General features: G+C 48.1%; 1 protein-coding gene across 1 annotated transcript in view; it reads right to left on the reverse strand.

Moving 5' to 3' along the window:
* Positions 1–504: 504 nt before the first annotated feature.
* The window catches only part of LOC144798286 (phospholipid scramblase family member 5-like), a 63,952-nt gene continuing 46,977 nt past the window's right edge, over positions 505–17,479 (reverse strand). The window contains exons 7-8 of the mRNA XM_078669060.1: positions 15,510–15,668; positions 505–2,362 (exon numbers count right to left, since the gene is read on the reverse strand). Of these exons, the coding sequence (XP_078525186.1) occupies positions 2,282–2,362; positions 15,510–15,668 (240 nt within the window). The 3' untranslated portion in view covers positions 505–2,281. The remainder of the gene's footprint in view (positions 2,363–15,509; positions 15,669–17,479) is intronic.

Here is a 17,479-nt window from a genome sequence, read left to right on the forward strand (position 1 = left end):
GGTATATTTACCGATTCGGTAAAATTACCGAAATGCCCTGTTGCAATCCCCCTACATGTCGAAAGCCAAATACCGGTCGGTAACGGCCGAATTCGGCCATTACCGACCGGTATTTGGCTACCTACATCTGGCCCCTAGAGTTCTAGTGCGATTCCATCCACTAAGGGATGCCGAGAGATGCTGCAACAGATTGAAATTGAACTAGGTAAATTTTGCCTCATGGTCTGTTCTGGGTGGGCGACTCCTATTGTCATATTTATTTATTTTATTTATTTAGGGAATTTGTAGAGCGCAACTATCACCTTACAGGCATCCTGGCGCTTAGGCTTCACAAAGTGGCAGACAAGAGTGTGGCAGGGGAAAGGAGTCCAGCCGATTAAACCTTCGGAAACAGCCAAGTTTTGACACGTTTCCTGAAGAGGAGAAGTTCCTCGGTTTGACGGATCTCCAGGGGCAGACTGTTCCAGAGCCTAGCAGCAGCAACTCCGAAAGACCTTCCCCCCGCCCTGACCCTCTTGAACCTAGGGACTTTCACCAGACAAGCAGTTGCAGAGCAGAGTGCTCTGGTAGGAATGTACCAGGCAAATTTGGCTTGCAGAGAGCTAGGCCCAAGCCCATGCAGGGCCTTGAAGACAAGGCAGAGAGATTTAAAGGATATTCTTTGCCTCAGCGGAAGCCAATGAAGCTCATAAAGGAGAATCGCCCGTAGGATTCCTACCCTTCACCGTCAAACAGACCATTAGACAAAGGGCCTCAAGGCACTAGGGAAATTTACTTTGTGACTTCTATGAGCGAGGTAGGTCCACTCCATATACTTTTATATTTTCACCTTAACTAAGTATAGGGATCCATATATAAGCCCTGACGAATGCCTGAGACCTAGTTAGTCTGTCTATGGGCAGAAACATGTTGGCACCTCAGAGGTATGTAAGGGCTATGCCACACAACAATGTCCTCTGATCAGAGTTTATAGTATTTTTTATTTACATCCATATTTTGGGGCCGATTACAATACGGCCCTCGGTCAGTGCCTTTACGGCTACATCTTACGGGCCAGTCGGTTTACTTTTCGACCGCCTCATTATGTTGTAGGCAGTCGGAAAGTAAACTGGCCGGTAATTATAGCTGGATTGAGATGGGCTCAGAGAGCCCATCTGCCAGTCGGAATACGCCTTGTAATCTCAAGGGCGGGCCTTTCCATCGTTGAGATTAGAATGCATGGTTTCCGACATGGTTTCTATGCTAGCTTGTCCGACATGGAAACCATGTCAGAAAGCATGTTCTGGGGCCCCCGGCAGCGCCCCCTTTGGTTCACGGCCTCTGGTTTGAGGCACCCCCTGTTGATCTCTGCACCTTGTGGAAGGCACCTTGAGGTATGTGCCAGGGGGTGCAGGGGTGAACTGCACCTCCCTTTCCTCAATAGGAGCTTGTGTTACGACCCGTTTAATGGGAGCTTGTGTTATGGTCGGTTTACAGTCGTAACACGAGCTCCCATTGCGGAAAGGGACCATGTGACCGAATTGTGTTTGGTCGCATTGAAATCAATCGGTCGGGACTGCCGACCGGATGTCGGTCGGTCCCATGCCGAGTCGTTGTCTCCACCCAACATCATAATAAGCCTGCATTTATTATTATAATTATAGTTTTAGTAAAATCAAAAAATCTTGGCTAACACCAGCCCTATTAAAAGGAACTAAACACAAATAGATGTACATACAAATTATTATATTGGAAAATTACAGGCATTTAATGTTTAAAAAGGGATTCACATGGATTACAATGGATATGCTTTATATCCTATATAATGATGCCTATGCATTAGCCAAGAGAGATATAAATTCCATTAAATCCTAGGGGATTCATATTTAGGTGTATGGGATATCCTTACCCATCTGCATCAGACCCTAAATGTTATATTAAATAGACTGGGCTCGTTTTAGAAGTGCGTTGAGCGGTACGATATGGTACTCCTGCACGCTGCCACCGCCCCGCCCTCAAAGACCCCGTGGCTAATGTTTTCCAGGGATGATAGTTCTGTTTTACACCTTTCATAAAAGGCTATGGATGAGGCATGGGTGTTCAGAGAAGGGGTGGTCCATGGACACAGGGAGCTCTAACCCCTTGACGTTGCTTCGTAGGACGGTGTCCAGCACTGCGGTAGCCATGACACACAATAGGGTTTATGCACACACAGGTAAGATACATTGAATAGTGGAGAAAGATGAGTGATGCCACAGGCTGCAGTTTCAGGGACACTTCCGGTATTGAGAGTTGAGGGTCCTTAGATGTGTAGCCGGAGTCCTGGAACAGGCGAAGATGCTGAGTTGTTATTCTGGCTACTTGGCTCGTAATATAAGTAATCCTGTGTAGAGGAGAAACAGAGGCAGTGATTATCTGCACCACAGATGCATAAACAACTTCTCCATCACCATTATACAAGGTCCACCCCAACTTAACCTTCACCACTAGACATCTATAGCCCTCACTACAAGTGGAAACATTCCATCAATGGAGAAGTGTGGCTCAATGGTTAGAGTGGCAGACCCTGATGCAGAGTTCTGGCCTGGACCAGGGTTCAATTCGGGCCTTGGCGGGTCTTGGGCTCAATTTCCTCAGACCTGATAATTCTCGCCTCGATGCCTATTCTAAGCATGGGTCCCACTCTGCAACTCTGGGCAATAGCTTGCTTAATCTCCACAACGGCCCCAACAGCTCTAGGATGTCTGGCTTCACATTGGGGGTGCCCAGGAGTGGGCACTTCACAGGGAAAGGCCAGGAAGGGTTCCACAGCGGTATGTGTACAGCGCCTTGAGACCCCTTCGGGTCGCAAGGAGAAGCGTGGCTCAGTGGTTAGAGGCGGCAGACCCGGAAGCTGAGATCGGCCGTGGACCAGGGTTCGATTCCCCGCCTCGGCGGGTCTCGTGCTCAAAAATTCCACGGACTCGACAATTCTCGCTCCGGTGCCTACTCGACTCACGGGGTCATACTCTGCGACTCTGGGCAATAGCTTGCTTAATCTCTACTACGGCCCCTCGCGGCGGGATGCCTGGCTTTCACCTTGTGGATACCCTGCCGGGGTATCTCACAGGGGAATACCAGGACGGGTTCCCTAAGCAAGCGCCTTGATACCTTCGGGTGATACGTGCGCTATATAAGTCGCAATACATTTACATTTACATTTACATTCGGGGGTGATACGTGCGCTATATAAGCACTACATTTACATTTACATTTACATCAAGTGGCCCACAGACTCTGTGCCGGGAACTATCGGGTCTACAAGAACGAGACCCCCTAATCCCAGGGATACCCGGCATGGTTTCACCAAGGGCAGATGTGTCCTTGGTGAAACCATAGCATGGACAAGGGGAGGGTCTCTGGGGAAGAGCACTACCTGGCTCTGCCCGACCCCAAGCACCACAATGGAGCTGGCATACAACAGATCTGCAATCAGGCCCCGGCCTTCCAAGGGTCCCCTCCCAAGAAGCAAGACCAGGCACAAGTGAGAAGTGTGGCTCACTGGTTAGAGCCGCAGACTCTGATGCAGAGGTCTGGCCCGGACCAGGGTTCAATTCCCGTCGCGGCAGGGTCTTGGGCTCAATGTCCCGGACCGGATAATTCTCTGGCCTCGGTGCCTACTCTAATCATGGGTCCCACTCTGCAACTCTGGGCAATAGCTTGCTTAATCTCCACACCGGCCCTACCGCTAGGTTGCCTGGCTTCACCTTGGGGTGCCCAGGAGTGGGCACCTCACAGGAACAGGCCAGGACGGGTTCCTCAGCGGCACAGCGTGGGGACACACTGGCTAGTATAACCAGGCGCTTCATAAGCTCAGTATTATTAATATTATTATTATTAAGTATGCACCTGGTCTCATCTACAGCCCCAAAGCAGAGGCCAGGCAGGGCCCCCACCTTCTCGGAGCAGAGCACGAGGGTCAGACATTATCTCATGACTGACCCTACCCTGTCTTGACCCCTCCCTGCTTTCCTACTGACATTTTCCATCTGCTTCAAGCAGGAAGTCATCATATTACCAATGCAAAGGACTTGTATTTCTAGGTCTATGCGATTATTCCCTTTTCCTGGGACAAAAGTCGTCATTGCTAGATTTTGGTGCAAGGATAGTGGCTGGAATCAGAAACTCCAGCCCCTTGATATCCCCACAGCATTTGAATGAATACATTTGAATGAATTTGTACTTGTAAAGCGCACTGCTGCCCCAGCAACGGGGCGTCCTGGCGCTGTACTCATACCGCTGTGGAACCCTTCCTGGCTTTTCCCTGTGAAATGTCCACTCCTGGGCACCCCCAAGGTGAAGCCAGGCATCCCAGCGCTGTTGGGGCCGGAGATTAAGCAAGCTATTGCCCAGAGTTGCAGAGTGGGACCCATGATTAGAATAGGCACCGAGGCGAGAATGATCAGGTCCGGGGAAATTGAGCCCAAGACCCGCCGAGGCGGGAATTGAACCCTGGTCCCGGGCCAGACCTCTGCATCAGGGTCTGCCGCTCTAACCATTGAGCCACACTTCTCCATTCCCATTCAGTCACAATGAGGGTGCTGCGGACTCCCTGTGGAGGTGGGAAAAATAGGTGGCATGCACAAGCGACAATAAGGGAAAAACAAGGCGAAAGCAGTAAAAAGCGAGGGAAAAGGAGGAGAAGGCACTCAAAAAATTGGGCAAAAAGCAGGAGAAGGCAGTGACAAATGAGGGAAAAGCAAGGAGAAAAAAACTCCAATAACAGAGGTAAGCAGGAAGTAAGCAGTGAACAAAAGAGTAGAGCAAGAGAAGGCATTAAAACAGGAGGAAAAGCAAGGAGAAGGCAGTAAAATATGAGGGAAAAGCAAGGAGAAGGCAGTAAAATATGAGAGAATAGCAAGGAGAAGGCTCTCAAAAAATTGGGGGGAAAAAAGAGAAAGTAGTGAAAAACGAGGGAAAAGCAAGGAGAAGGCACTCAAAAAAAGGGGAGAAAGTAGTGAAAACAAGGGTGCAGCAAGAGAAGGCACTCAAAAGACGTGGTAAAAAGAAGGAGAAGACAGGAGCAAGATCGATGCAGCAGCACGGGGAGAGCTGGGCCTGGGACCTGCTTTCTTCTGGGCCTCTGATGGGCCAGGCTTCTGTTCCGCTCTGCACTGCTGCTGAGACAGACTCCTCTCTTCTGGTCTGACGCTGGGTCAAACCTTCATTTCTTCTGCTATGTAGGAAGAATGTTTAATATAGGTAGGGATGTAAATAAATTGTAAATTGATACTTGTATAGCGCACTACTCACCCGCAAGGGTCTCAAGGCGCTTGTACGAATGCCGCTGTGGAACCCATCCTGGCTTTCCCTGTGAGGTGTCCACTCCTGGGAACCCCCAAGGTGGAGGCTAGGCATCCTTAGCGTTGTGGAGATTAAGCAAGCTATTGCCCAGAGTTGCAGAGTGGGACTCCATGATTGGAATAGGCACCGAGGCGAGACATCAGGGTCTGCCGCTCTAACCATTGAGCCACACTTCTCCATATGTTGTTGTAAATATGTTAGGTAGGCAGCAAGACAAGTCTTCAGATTATTAAGATAGGTTTATTAAGTTACATAGGATAAGACAGCAGAGCAGTAAACCTCACAGCTGACCAGACTATCAACTGCCAAGGCTGGAATCCCCAACACAGATAGAACACACTTAGGTAGTATGGGAGACTGGTAAGATAAGAACACTAAGAAAGGACTACAGACACCAAGTAGTCATATTGAAGTAAGTATAAATTTACAACAGATGTATATTTAGTGTAGGTAGGAATACTGTAATAGAGTGATGGTTCTGCAGTTTGTGATTGTTGCAGTTGACCTGGCCGGGGCTGCTTACTGGATATGTTCTTTCCACTGCAGTGTGATGCATACACAATCAGTGCATGATCTGTGTAACTGGAAGATCAGTGATGCTATAGAATCATCTCCATGCATAGCCCCTATAGTAACTTTGCTAAACAACACATGTAATTGTAATTGTAACTCGTAATTGCATTTATTTAGCGCTAACTACCCCTGATGAGACGTTCAAGCACTTTACGCCAGGCAGCACGCGGCTCCAGAACCCAACGTTGGTGTAACAGACACTAGAAAAAGTTGTAGACGTTTCTCATTAAATTACACTCCATCACAATGTACTAACCATCCACAACCCACCTACCCCTCCTATAACTCGTTGCCTTTACATCTGTCTTTGATTCTGTACAGTCCTCCGCTGCCTTTTGGCTAGGTTGTACAACAGAAATACACTACATATACATAAATATGTAAAGACACGTAAGATATTTCTTTGTACATATACAGCTACAGCCAATAGACATGTGTTACACTGTTAGGGCTGTTGTGACCCCCAAATGGTAGAACGTTGAATTAGTAAGTGTTGTCCACTTACCACATGGTGGAGGTAATGATGTTGTCTCGGTGTATGGGGGTGTGAAACTAGGAGTACTGAGGGGTGTAGTGTCATCTCCTGTGCAGAGCGTGAAGTGGTGTCACCTTAAAGTGTTCTCACAGGATGTAGTGGCTCAGTGGCCTAAGATTTTGGCTAGGCTGCAACCTACCATCCATATTGGGAATTAAGAATTACAGGGAGAACACCCCTAGGCCCGGCTGGTGTGGGGGTACAGGTTCGATGGCGCCCTTTCCTGAGAAGTGCTTGCACTTCCTCCCACAAGAGTTGCAAGTGTTCTTGACTCATTGCATGATGTCGGGATTGTATGTTTGGTGGAGTGGTGTAGAACTGCAATCAAGACCCCTGTATCATCACAGAGAGTACACACTTGTTTGAGGTTATTTTGAGAGAAAGGAACAACTTTATTCTCACCCCGACAGATGTTATGTGATTGGGGGGGATGAAGGGTAAGTCACAGAGTACTTGACCCGTGAGGTACAGAGAGTCATATGGGGCAGGTTTATACTTTTTCTCAACTCTCAGGGTTTTGATTGAATCCCTGAAATTTTCTGTGGCACACATTTACACATGCTTTTAAAGTACTGGACCCACCTTTCGATTTTTGAAGGTGTCTCCATGAGGAAGTCCTTCTTCTCGTCACCACATGTATGTTCGTATGTGGTTGTGGTGGCATGCTGCCCCCTAGTATCGCTGCATGATATTCCTCTGTTTCATAGAGGAGTGATGCCGTGACCGAGTTGGCCTCTCGGTTAATGTCTTCTTGTGGGTTATCCTCCAATGGGTTATCCCCTTTGATAGGTGGTTCTGCCTTAAAATAAGGTTTCTGACAGTAAAAGGAACTCTGCTGGACTGATCCTGTGTGTTAACAGCACACAGACTCCTGGGTTGATATGGGTGGTGGTGGCGTCGGTGCTCGCAGAGGATGTTGGGGAGTGTGTGGAGGCGGGTGTGGTACAGGGTTCATAGCCTTTGTAAATGTAATAGTACTTGTATAGCACACGAATCGACCCCATGAGGGTATCTCGGCGCTTGTACACATACCGCTGTGGAAACCTTCCTGGCTTTTCCCTGTGAAGTGCCAACTCCTGGGCACCCCCAAGGTGAAGCCAGGCATCCTAGCATTGTTGGGGCCGTTGTGAGATTTAGCAAGCTATTGCCCAGAGTTGCGGAGTGGGACCCATGATTAGAATAGGCACCGAGGCGAGAATTATCAGGTCCGAGGAATTTAAGCCCAAGACCCACCGAGGCAGGAATTGAACCCTAGTCCCGTCTAGACCTCTGTATCAGGGTCTGCCACTCTAACCATTGAGCCACCCTTATCCACCTTTGTCTTCTTTAGAACTTCCTCAGATATCTCTTCTTCAGCAGTAAACTTCCTTTTCTTTACAGGTATTGGCTGAGGTGTGTGAGGCTTCTCTAAAGCTTGCGGGCTTAGCAAGGGTCTGTCCCATGGAGAGATGAATATATATTTCATACTCCCTCGCCTCTAGGCGCTCAATGGCGCTGGTGGATCATTCGACTCTGGACTCAGTGTCAAAGTCATTTTTGGAGACCACTTTGGAGTTGGTTTTGGAGTCCGCTTCAAAGCCGTTTCAGCTTCGTAGGCAGGTAATCTGAGATTGCTGGTGGAGTCGGGGTCGGCTGATGTAAAGGCTCTAGCCCTATGGCCAAAGCTTCTCTGGAGCCAAAAGTGGTCCTTCGATGAGGAGAGAGATCAGTGCTGGAAGATGGACCCGAATGTTGATAGTATCTGGGCTCAATGTCCTGCTCCCTTCAGAGCAGTGTTTGGCTTCTTCCCGAGACTTCTTACGAGGTCGATCCTCAGCAATGGGCTGAGAAATGGAGGCTCTGGGAGTGGTCTTTGCCCTGGTCCCCACTCCTCGGCAATGGGGTTCTCAGATGAGACGACCTCAGGGTTCGGTTCCTTCTGTGCCTTCGGTTCTTCATCTTCTTTGCTTCTGACTGCAGCGGGCAACTCAGTGGAGTCTGACATGGATGCTGTATCCGGTATGGAACCCAGTGGAATTCTCTACAATATCCAACCATCCTTTTGTTTTTAAACAGCTGGTGTGCTGAGAAGGTCATCTCTCCATGCTCTGGAGACATGTAGAGGTTGCAGTGTCTATACTTATAGAGACTTTATTGCATGAAAAACCTTTGCAAGTTACAGGATTTAAAAAAATATATCAAAATATACATGTAAAAGAGAATGTAGGTTCGAGTCCATTATAGAGAAAGGTGGCAGATGGAACTTGCCAAGTTGTTATGCTGATGGAGGCTCACGGACTTGGGTCCCCTCACAAAGTTTTTTTGCTGCTTGATCCAAAAACCTTGCTAGGGCACAGTTTAGTTTGATGTTCCGAGGATCAAAGCAGGCCAAAACTGCTGCTCTGCACGATCTAACCATATTTATAGTCCAACGTTTCCTTAAAAGCGACCGTCTTTCGTTCAGCAGGTTTGGGCAGAGGCATAAGATGTGTATTATGTCTTCTTTGTGGCTCCCACAAAGTCGACAGTGTTCCTGAACGTAATCTCTTTTCCATTTTGGCAAGTGAAACGACAAATTGATGACTCCCATTCTCAATTTTAAAAAACTTAGTTTTGTTTGTGCAGTAAATGGTAGGGTTAGGTACTGCTGTGGGGTCAGCTGGGCATAAGATTGCAAGGTCATCCATCCGTGACTTCTTTTTGCTAGACGAGCCTTATCTTCCACTGAAGAGAGCTTTTTTGTACTTATTTTCGCTTGCCGTTTGAATTCGTTTTGGCTTACTTGCATGCTCCAAAGGTCTTTCAAGCATAAAGTTCTTAAACCTCTTTCACAATATTCATGCCCTGCTCGCCATAGGTTCGTGTTAAGACAAGCCCATAGGTGTTGGGCTAGGCTGCCTTCCTTCGATGACCTCAATTTGTGACAGCACATTAGAAAACTCATGGCTCTGGCAAGTGATTGGTTGTAGATGCCCAATTCCACCCTGGGCATCTGCAACAGTGGTGGCCCGATCAGTGGTCTCTGGTGTTACACTCTGAAAGAGCTCTGAAAGCATTGCACTGGCTTCCTAGTAAGGAACGTGTGGCATTCAAAGCCCTCTGTGTGGGCCATCGCATTCTACAGGGGAAAGGACCCACTTATCTTTACAACCTGCTTGCGCCCTACCACCCGACCCGTCAACTGAGATCTAGCGGGACGGGGATGGTGCAGGTTCCTAAATTCAGCAGAGTAAGAATGGGAGGACGTTCAGTGGCGTCACTAGGGTTGGTGTCACCCGGTGCGGGTAACACATGGTGTCACCCCCTCACGACTTACCGCATGGACCACCTCTTTCAGAAATGTACAGCGCTAGGTACTGTCTTACTCCCTCTAGCTCCCTCTCTCTGTCTAGCTCCCTCTAGCTCCCTCTCTCTGTCTTACTCCCTCTAGCTCCCTCTGGTTCCCTCTCTCTCTGTCTTACTCCCTCTAGCTCCCTCTCACTCTGTCTTACTCCCTCTAGCTCCCTCTCCCTCTGTCTTACTCCCTCTAGCTCCCTCTCTCTGTCTTGCTACCTCTAACTCCCTCTCTCTGTCTAGCTCCCTCTCTCCCTGTCTTACTCCCTCTAGCTCACTCTGTCTCCCTCTCTGTCTTACTCCCTCTAGCTCCCTCTCTCTCTGTCTTAATCCCTCTAGCTCCCACTCTCTCTGTCTTCCTCCCTCTAGCTCCCTCTCTCTCTGTCTCACTCCCTCTAGCTCCCTCTCTCCCTGTCTTACTCCCTCTAGCTCCCTCTCTCTTACTCCCTCTAGCTCCCTCTCTGTCTTGCTCCCTCTAGCTCCCTCTCTCTCTGTCTTGCTCCGTCTAGCTCCCTCTCTCTCTGTCTTGCTCCCTCTAGCTCCCTCTCTTACTCCTTCTAGCACCTTCTATCTCTGTCTTACTCCCTATCTCTCTGTCTTACTCCCTCTAGCTCCCTATCTGTCTTACTCCCTCTAGCTCCCGCTCTCTCTCTCTTAATCCCTCTAGCTCCTGCTCTCTCTCTTACTCCCTCTAGCTCCCTCTCTCTCTCCTACTCCCTCTAGCTCCCTCTCTCTCTGTCTTGCTCCCTCAACTCCCTCTCTCTGTTTCACTCCCTCTAGCTCCCTCTCTCTCTCTGTCTTACTCCCTCTAGCTCCCTCTCTCTCTGTCTTACTCCCTCTAGCTCCCTCTCTCTCTATCTTAATCCCTCTAGCTCCCTTTCTCTGTCTAGCTCCCTCTCTCCCTGTCTTACTCCCTCTAGCTCCCTCTGTCTCCCTCTCTGTCTTACTCCCTCTAGCTCCCTCTCTCTCTGTCTTACTCCCTCTAGCTCCCTCTCTCTCTGGCTTACTCCCTGTAGCTCCCTCTCTCTCTGTCTTACTCCCTCTAACTCCCTCAAGCTCCCTCTCTCTTACTCCCTCTAGCTCCCTCTCTGTCTTGCTCCCTCTAGCTCCCTCTCTCTCTGTCTTGCTCCGTCTAGCTCCCTCTCTCTCTGTCTTACTCCCTCTAGCTCCCTCTCTCTCCGTCTTAGTCCCTCTAGCTCCCTCTCTCTGTCTTGCTCCCTCTAGCTCCCTCTCTCTCTCTTACTCCCTCTAGCTCCCTCTCTCTCTGTCTTACTCGCTCTAGCTCCCTTTTTCTCTATCTTACTCCCTCTAGCTCCCTCTCTCTGTCTAGCTCCCTCTCTCGCTGTCTTACTCCCTCAAGCTCCCTCTGTCTCCTTCTCTCTCTGTCTTACTCTCTCTAGCTCCCTCTCTCTCTGTCTTACTCCCTCTAGCTCCCTCTCTCTCTCTAGCTCCCTCTAGCTACCTCTCGCTGTCTAGCTCCCTCTAGCTCCCTCTCTCTCTTTCTTACTCCCTCTAGCTCCCTCTCCCTGTCTAGCTCCCTCTCTCCCTGTCTTACTCCCTCTAGCTCCCTCTGTCTCCCTCTCTGTCTTACTACCTCTAGCTCCCTCTCTCTCTGTCTTACTCGCTCTAGCTCCCTCTCTCTCTGTATTACTCCCTCTAGCTCCCTCTCTCTGTCTCACTCCCTCTAGCTCCCTCTCTCCCTGTCTTACTCCCTCTAGCTCCCTCTCTCTTACTCCCTCTAGCTCCCTCTCTGTCTTGCTCCCTCTCTCTCTGTCTTGCTCCGTCTAGCTCCCTCTCTCTCTGTCTTACTCCCTCTAGCTCCCTCTATCTCCGTCTTAGTCCCTCTAGCTCCCTCTCTCTCTTACTCCCTCTAGCTCCCTCTCTCTCTGTCTTGCTCGCTCTAGCTCCCTCTCTCTCTATCTTATTCCCTCTAGCTCCCTCTCTCTGTGTAGCTCCCTCTCTCGCTGTCTTACTCCCTCTAGCTCCCTCTGTCTCCCTCTCTCTCTGTGTTACTCTCTCTAGCTCCCTCTCTCTCTGTATTGCTCCCTCTAGCTCCCTCTTTCTGTCTAGCTCTCTCTAGCTCACTCTCTCTCGATCTTACTCCCTCTTGCTCCTTCTCTCTGTCTAGCTCCCTCTCTCTCTGTCTTGCTCCCTCTAGCTCCCTCTGTCTCCCTCTCTTTCTGTCTTACTCCCTCTAGCTCCCTCTCTCTGTCTAGCTCCCTCTAGCTCCCTCTCGCTGTCTAGCTCCCTCTAGCTCCCTCTCGCTCTGTCTTACTCCCTCTAGCTCCCTCTCTCTCTGTCTAGCTCCCTCTCTCTCTCTGTCTTACTCCCTCTAGCTCCCTCTGTCTCCCTCTCTCTCTGTCTTACTCCCTCTAGCTCCCTCTCTCTCTGGCTTACTCCCTCTAGCTCCCTCTCTCTCTGTCTTACTCCCTCTAGCTCCCTCTCGCTGTATAGCTCCCTCTAGCTCCCTCTCTCTCTGTCTAACTCCCTCTAGCTCCCTCTCTCTCTGTCTAGCTCCCTCTCTCTCTCTGTCTTACTCCCTCTAGCTCCCTCTGTCTCCCTCTCTCTCTGTCTTACTCCCTCTAGCTCCCTCTCTCTGTCTTACTCCCTCTAGCTCCCTCTCTCTCTGTCTTGCTCCCACTAGGTCCCTCTCTCTTATTCCTCTAGCTCCCTCTCTCTGTCTAGCTCCCTCTTTCTCTGTCTTACTTCTACTTCTACTTACGTCTAGACCTGTAGGTGAGTTGGCGCTATAGAAATCTAAGTTAACAATAACAATAACAATAACTTCCTCTAGCTAACTCTGTCTCCCTCTCACTGTCTTAGTCCCTCTAGCTCCCTCTCTCTCTGTCTTTCTCACTCTAGCTCTCTCTCTGTCTTACTCCCTCTGTCTCCCTCTCTCTCTGTATTACTCCCTCTAGCTCCCTCTGTCTCCCTCTCTCTCTTACTCCATCTGTCTACCCTGGATTTGTATAAACAAGAGTGCGAGCAACAAGTGGCACTGTAGTGAAGAGCAAGCTGAAATTTGGAACTGGTTCACTGGTAAACTGAAGACTGTGCAAGATACTGAAAAATAGGAAACCATGCACCCTCAGATGAGCTAGGCTGCTAACCTGTGAGCTGTTGCCTTGTGAGCAAAGAACATTGCAGTCAAGCATTGCAGATCTCCTGCGAGACGCTGGCGAGTGTGAACAGCATGAGGAACAAGCTTACACAGGGAGCGACAGTAAAGGTGAGAGCAGAGGCGAGGCTGCAGTGATTGGTGTCACCCCATGTGTTGGTGTCACCCGGTGCGGGCCGCACCCCCCGCACCCCCCTAGTGACGCCACTGAGGACGTTCCTTTCGTGTCCTGGTAGCTCAACAATGGAACAGACTCCCTCTGAGGCTCCGGCTGGAGACGTCAGAGCTAACATTCCGCAATGAGCTGAAAACATATCTGTTTCCTAAAGATTAGGAGGGGGCTGTGATATGGCCGGGGGGCAGAATTAGCAGCTGAGTGGCTTTACTTGGTTGTCCTTTAGAGCGGGGACACACTAGCAACAGTGTAACCAGGTGCTTTACAGATTTAACCCCTTGCATGCGGCCGCGATTCTGCACCTGTGCGGCAAAATCGCAAGTGGGCGGGTTCATGACGGCCCCCAGCCGTCATCAGCACACGAGCGCCGCGGTGCATGACGGACGGGGCCGTCATCAGCATGCAAGGGGTTAATTATTAAGGGTGTATTCCCCATACCTCCTTCCCTAACTGTCATTCTTAATACGACCCGAGTTCTGGAATGGAGCTGTTCCAATGGGTTCAGAACCGAAGTGAAGGTTTGCCCGTGCTCCTCTCAACGATTCTTCCGACAAATGATCAGGATATACAGTGAGTGGAACCAAAGGAGCAGAGACGTTATCAGCTGTCCCGGAGCACATGCTGGAACATCCGAACCCGATGGTGGAAAAAAGCAATCTTAGGTGGAGTCTGTGTACTGGGGCATTGTAAGGGAAGAGTCACGAGATATCTCAAGACCAAAGACTTCTTTGAAGAGAAATAACTTGCTAACGCCCGAGCCCAACACTAGATAGCAGGAGTATAAATCAATCAATTGATTAATCAATCAATCGGATTTGTAGAGTGCCGCTGCATCAGCCGTGGGGGTCTCGACACGCTGGAAGAATGAGCTGCCTGTTCTCCTGCTGGTTGAACTTCCAAGTCTCGAGGTCCTTCCTGAACTGCTGAGGCCAGGGTCAATAGAATGTGTGTCTCCATTAACACAGATTCCAAATTGTTATTATCAATGTGATGGTGCTCTTGCCATCTCTACCCCCAGGTTTAAGAAAGCACTGTCAGGACTGCACATATTTATATTGTTCTAGGCTCATAAAGAGGGATGTATGACGTTACAACGCACACTTTTACAACGCATACCTTTACAACACATTTTTTACAACGCAACATCCATTACAACGCATTCCATTACAACGAAATTTTAAAAACTACATTTACAACGCATTCCATTACAACGCATAATACCTTTACAACGCATACCATTACAACGCATAACATTACATTGCATGTTTGGTAAGTATTGGATAGTGTAGGGGTAAAAATTACTATTCTAACTCCAGGGGGTGCAACAGTAGGGTAAGTGTTGGATAGTGTAGGGGTAAAAATTACTATTCTAACTCCAGGGGGTGCAACAGTAGGGTAAGTGTTGGATAGTGTAAGGGTAAAAATTACTATTCTAACTCCAGGGGGTGCAACAGTAGGGTAAGTGTTGGATAGTGTAGGGGTAAAAATTACTATTCTAACTCCAGGGGGTGCAACAGTAGGGTAAGTGTTGGATAGTGTAGGGATAAAAATTACTATTCTAACTCCAGGGGGTGCAACAGTAGGGTAAGTGTTGGATGGTAATGTTATGCGTTGTAATGGTATGCGTTGTAATGACTGCGTTGTAATGACATGCGTTGTAGTGGTGTGCGTTGTAGTGTCATGCGTTGTAATGATTGCGTTGTAATTGCATGCGTTGTAATGGATGTTGCGTTGTAAAAGTTTTGTTGTAATGGTAGTGCGTTGTAAAAGTTGCGTTGCAAAGGTTGTTTCCCCATAAAGAAACAATGCTTGCTCTTGGGACCTCTACTTCACTTTCACAGCGCTGGAAAAAGTTCCTTCGGAGCCCCTAAAGGTAACTACTTGTGAAGATATTGCCTCAGAGGTGTTACCTCTGCAGGAAGGTGGGAGAAACTGGTGCCGTAGCTGGGATTCTGCACGGATAGCGTTAGCTCTTCAATCTCTTCATTGTTTCCCTAATAGGTTGTCTCTGAATTTATTTTGAGTTAGGCCATGCCATGTACCCACCTGGGCAGCGCTGGTCACCTTCATTTCCCCCTGCAGTCTGGGCTCAGATTCTCCTTCCTTGCCCCCTCCTATTGGAACTCCCTTCCTTTGGAACTAAGATCAACCACGTCCTACCCCCATTTCAGATCCCGCCTGAAAACTCTCCTGTTCTGCCAGGCCTTTGAGTAACTCTTCGCTTTCCTTTCACTTTTCACTGCTGGTTCCACTACCTCCCGCTCTAAGCGCCATGAAACCGCCTGGTGTAAGTGCGCTCTAAAAGTAATTTAACATAACATAACATAACATCTTCTCACGCTTTGTTTAGATCTGAAGTGCTAGGGTTATCATCCAGCAGGAATATTCCCTAAATCTATTGATATAGAGTCTGCAAGCGAGCTAAGGTTTAGCTCCACGTCGAATGTAAAAGCTTTGCCGAAGACTATACTTACGATATAGAGGCCTGTCGCCAACAAAAGGGCCTTCACCTTGGCGTCCAAGTCAAGGGGGAACTGCACAGAGTAGTGGTCGTAGCTGAGCAGCTCACTGCGAAGCCCTCGCCATACCCTCGCAATGCGGCCCACGGTGAGGGACTCTTTCGAGGTTTTCACCTGTCAAGAAACAGATATGTTAACGCCTGTGTCTGCCATCTATGCCTGGTAACATGCCTTGCTCCCTGGAATATGACAATATTTAGCGTAGTTTCTTAACCCCTTGGGCGCGGCCGCGATTCTGCGCCTGTGCGGCGTTTTTTGAAGTGGGCGGGATCATGACGGCCCCCAGCCGTCATCAGCACACGAGCCCCGTGATGCATGACGGCTGGGGGCCGTCATCAGCATTGAAGGGGTTAATACATACCAGAGTGTGAGGGGTGGCCACATTTTTTACCTCACAGGCATACACTACAGAGACAATGCACACCTTCTATTGTGACCCACAACAGGGTGTTACAAGTCTGCCCCTCCCAGGTATACTCCCTACAGGGATTGTAACCTACACCAGCGCGTCAAAGGCCCACTCACCCGACACAAATCTTTTGTCGGGAGAGGGCCACTGAGCTGCAGACCTTTCAGTTAGGTTTAAGGTTCTTTGATGGCATGTGTAGCAACCAGTTCCTTATTATTTTGTTTTAAATAAGTTCCTAAAAATATGCTTTTAGGTTGGTTATATTTTTCAATTGACACACAGCATGCATGGAATAACATTGTTGATGGTTAAGTTATAAAGTCAAGTGAGACATTGTTTGACTTTTCTTAGGCCCACATTCATCAACAATGCCATTTGCGATTCCTTATTAGCGAAAAATAAGGATTCGCTAATAAGGAATTGCAAAAGGCTATGCATGAAGAAATCGCTAAAAAAAAGCGATTTCTTAAAATTCCTTAATTGCGACTCGCAAATTGCGAATCGCAATTAAGGAATACCTCCCCATTCATTCCTATGGGCCTAGAGGCCCATAGGAATGAATGGGAAGACATTCTCAGTTTGCGATTCTCAATTAGAGAATCGCAAATTGAGAATGCAAAATCAAGGGTGCCAGGGTGTCAAAAGGACACCCTGTTGCACCCCTGAAATCTGCCTATAAGTACATTTTGCACGTGTGTAAAATGGAACTTTGAAAAATGCACTTTAGTGCATTTTTCAAAGTTTTCGCAAATTACCATGAAGGTCAACTTCATGGTAATTTGCTCCCCCTATTAGCGAAATCGCTAATTTTTTAAGTTTGATGCATTGCATTTAAGGAATCTCAATTTGAGATTCCTTAACTGCAATCGCAATTTAAGTAATCGTAATTTTGCGATTTCTTAAATTGTGAAAAGTACAAAAATCATGATGCATCCCAAATGATGAAATTGCATTCGCAAACGGGCGAATTTTTCGAATTCGTACCTTTTGCAAATGCAATTTTCAATGATGCATGTGCCCCCAAGTCTGAGAAAGGAAAGAAAATGGCTTTCTGTCAGTTGTGCATCTTTTTAGTTCTACCCACTTCAGTCTGGGCTCGGAGGTTGGAGTAAACTAGGGCCTAGCAAGCAAAGGTTAACCAACACTTTCAGATTAGGGAGACCAAAACATACATTTTTACAGTTACTTTTTGAAAATAAGGGTTTGCGTGTGGGTGACCAGACAACATGTTTTAACAAGCTTTCTAAAGTGAAGTAAATTTAATTTTCACCTGATGAAGACATGAAAAGAAGATACTGTATCATTGGTAGTATAATCATTTACGTGTATTATTCTTGTTGCATGGACTTAGATTTTATGTTTGCCACCTTTCAAATTCCCAGGGTAGGTGTTTACCTCTCTCATCTAAATTCACTTCCAGAATCGGCCTAATATCTCTTGTAAGGACTGTCAAATAAGTATTTTGAATTCACATTGAAATAATATTTCTTCATAACCATTTTCATGGATCATTCTG

This window comes from Lissotriton helveticus, chromosome 12, assembly GCF_964261635.1.
Source record: "Lissotriton helveticus chromosome 12, aLisHel1.1, whole genome shotgun sequence".
NCBI lineage: Eukaryota > Metazoa > Chordata > Amphibia > Caudata > Salamandridae > Lissotriton > Lissotriton helveticus.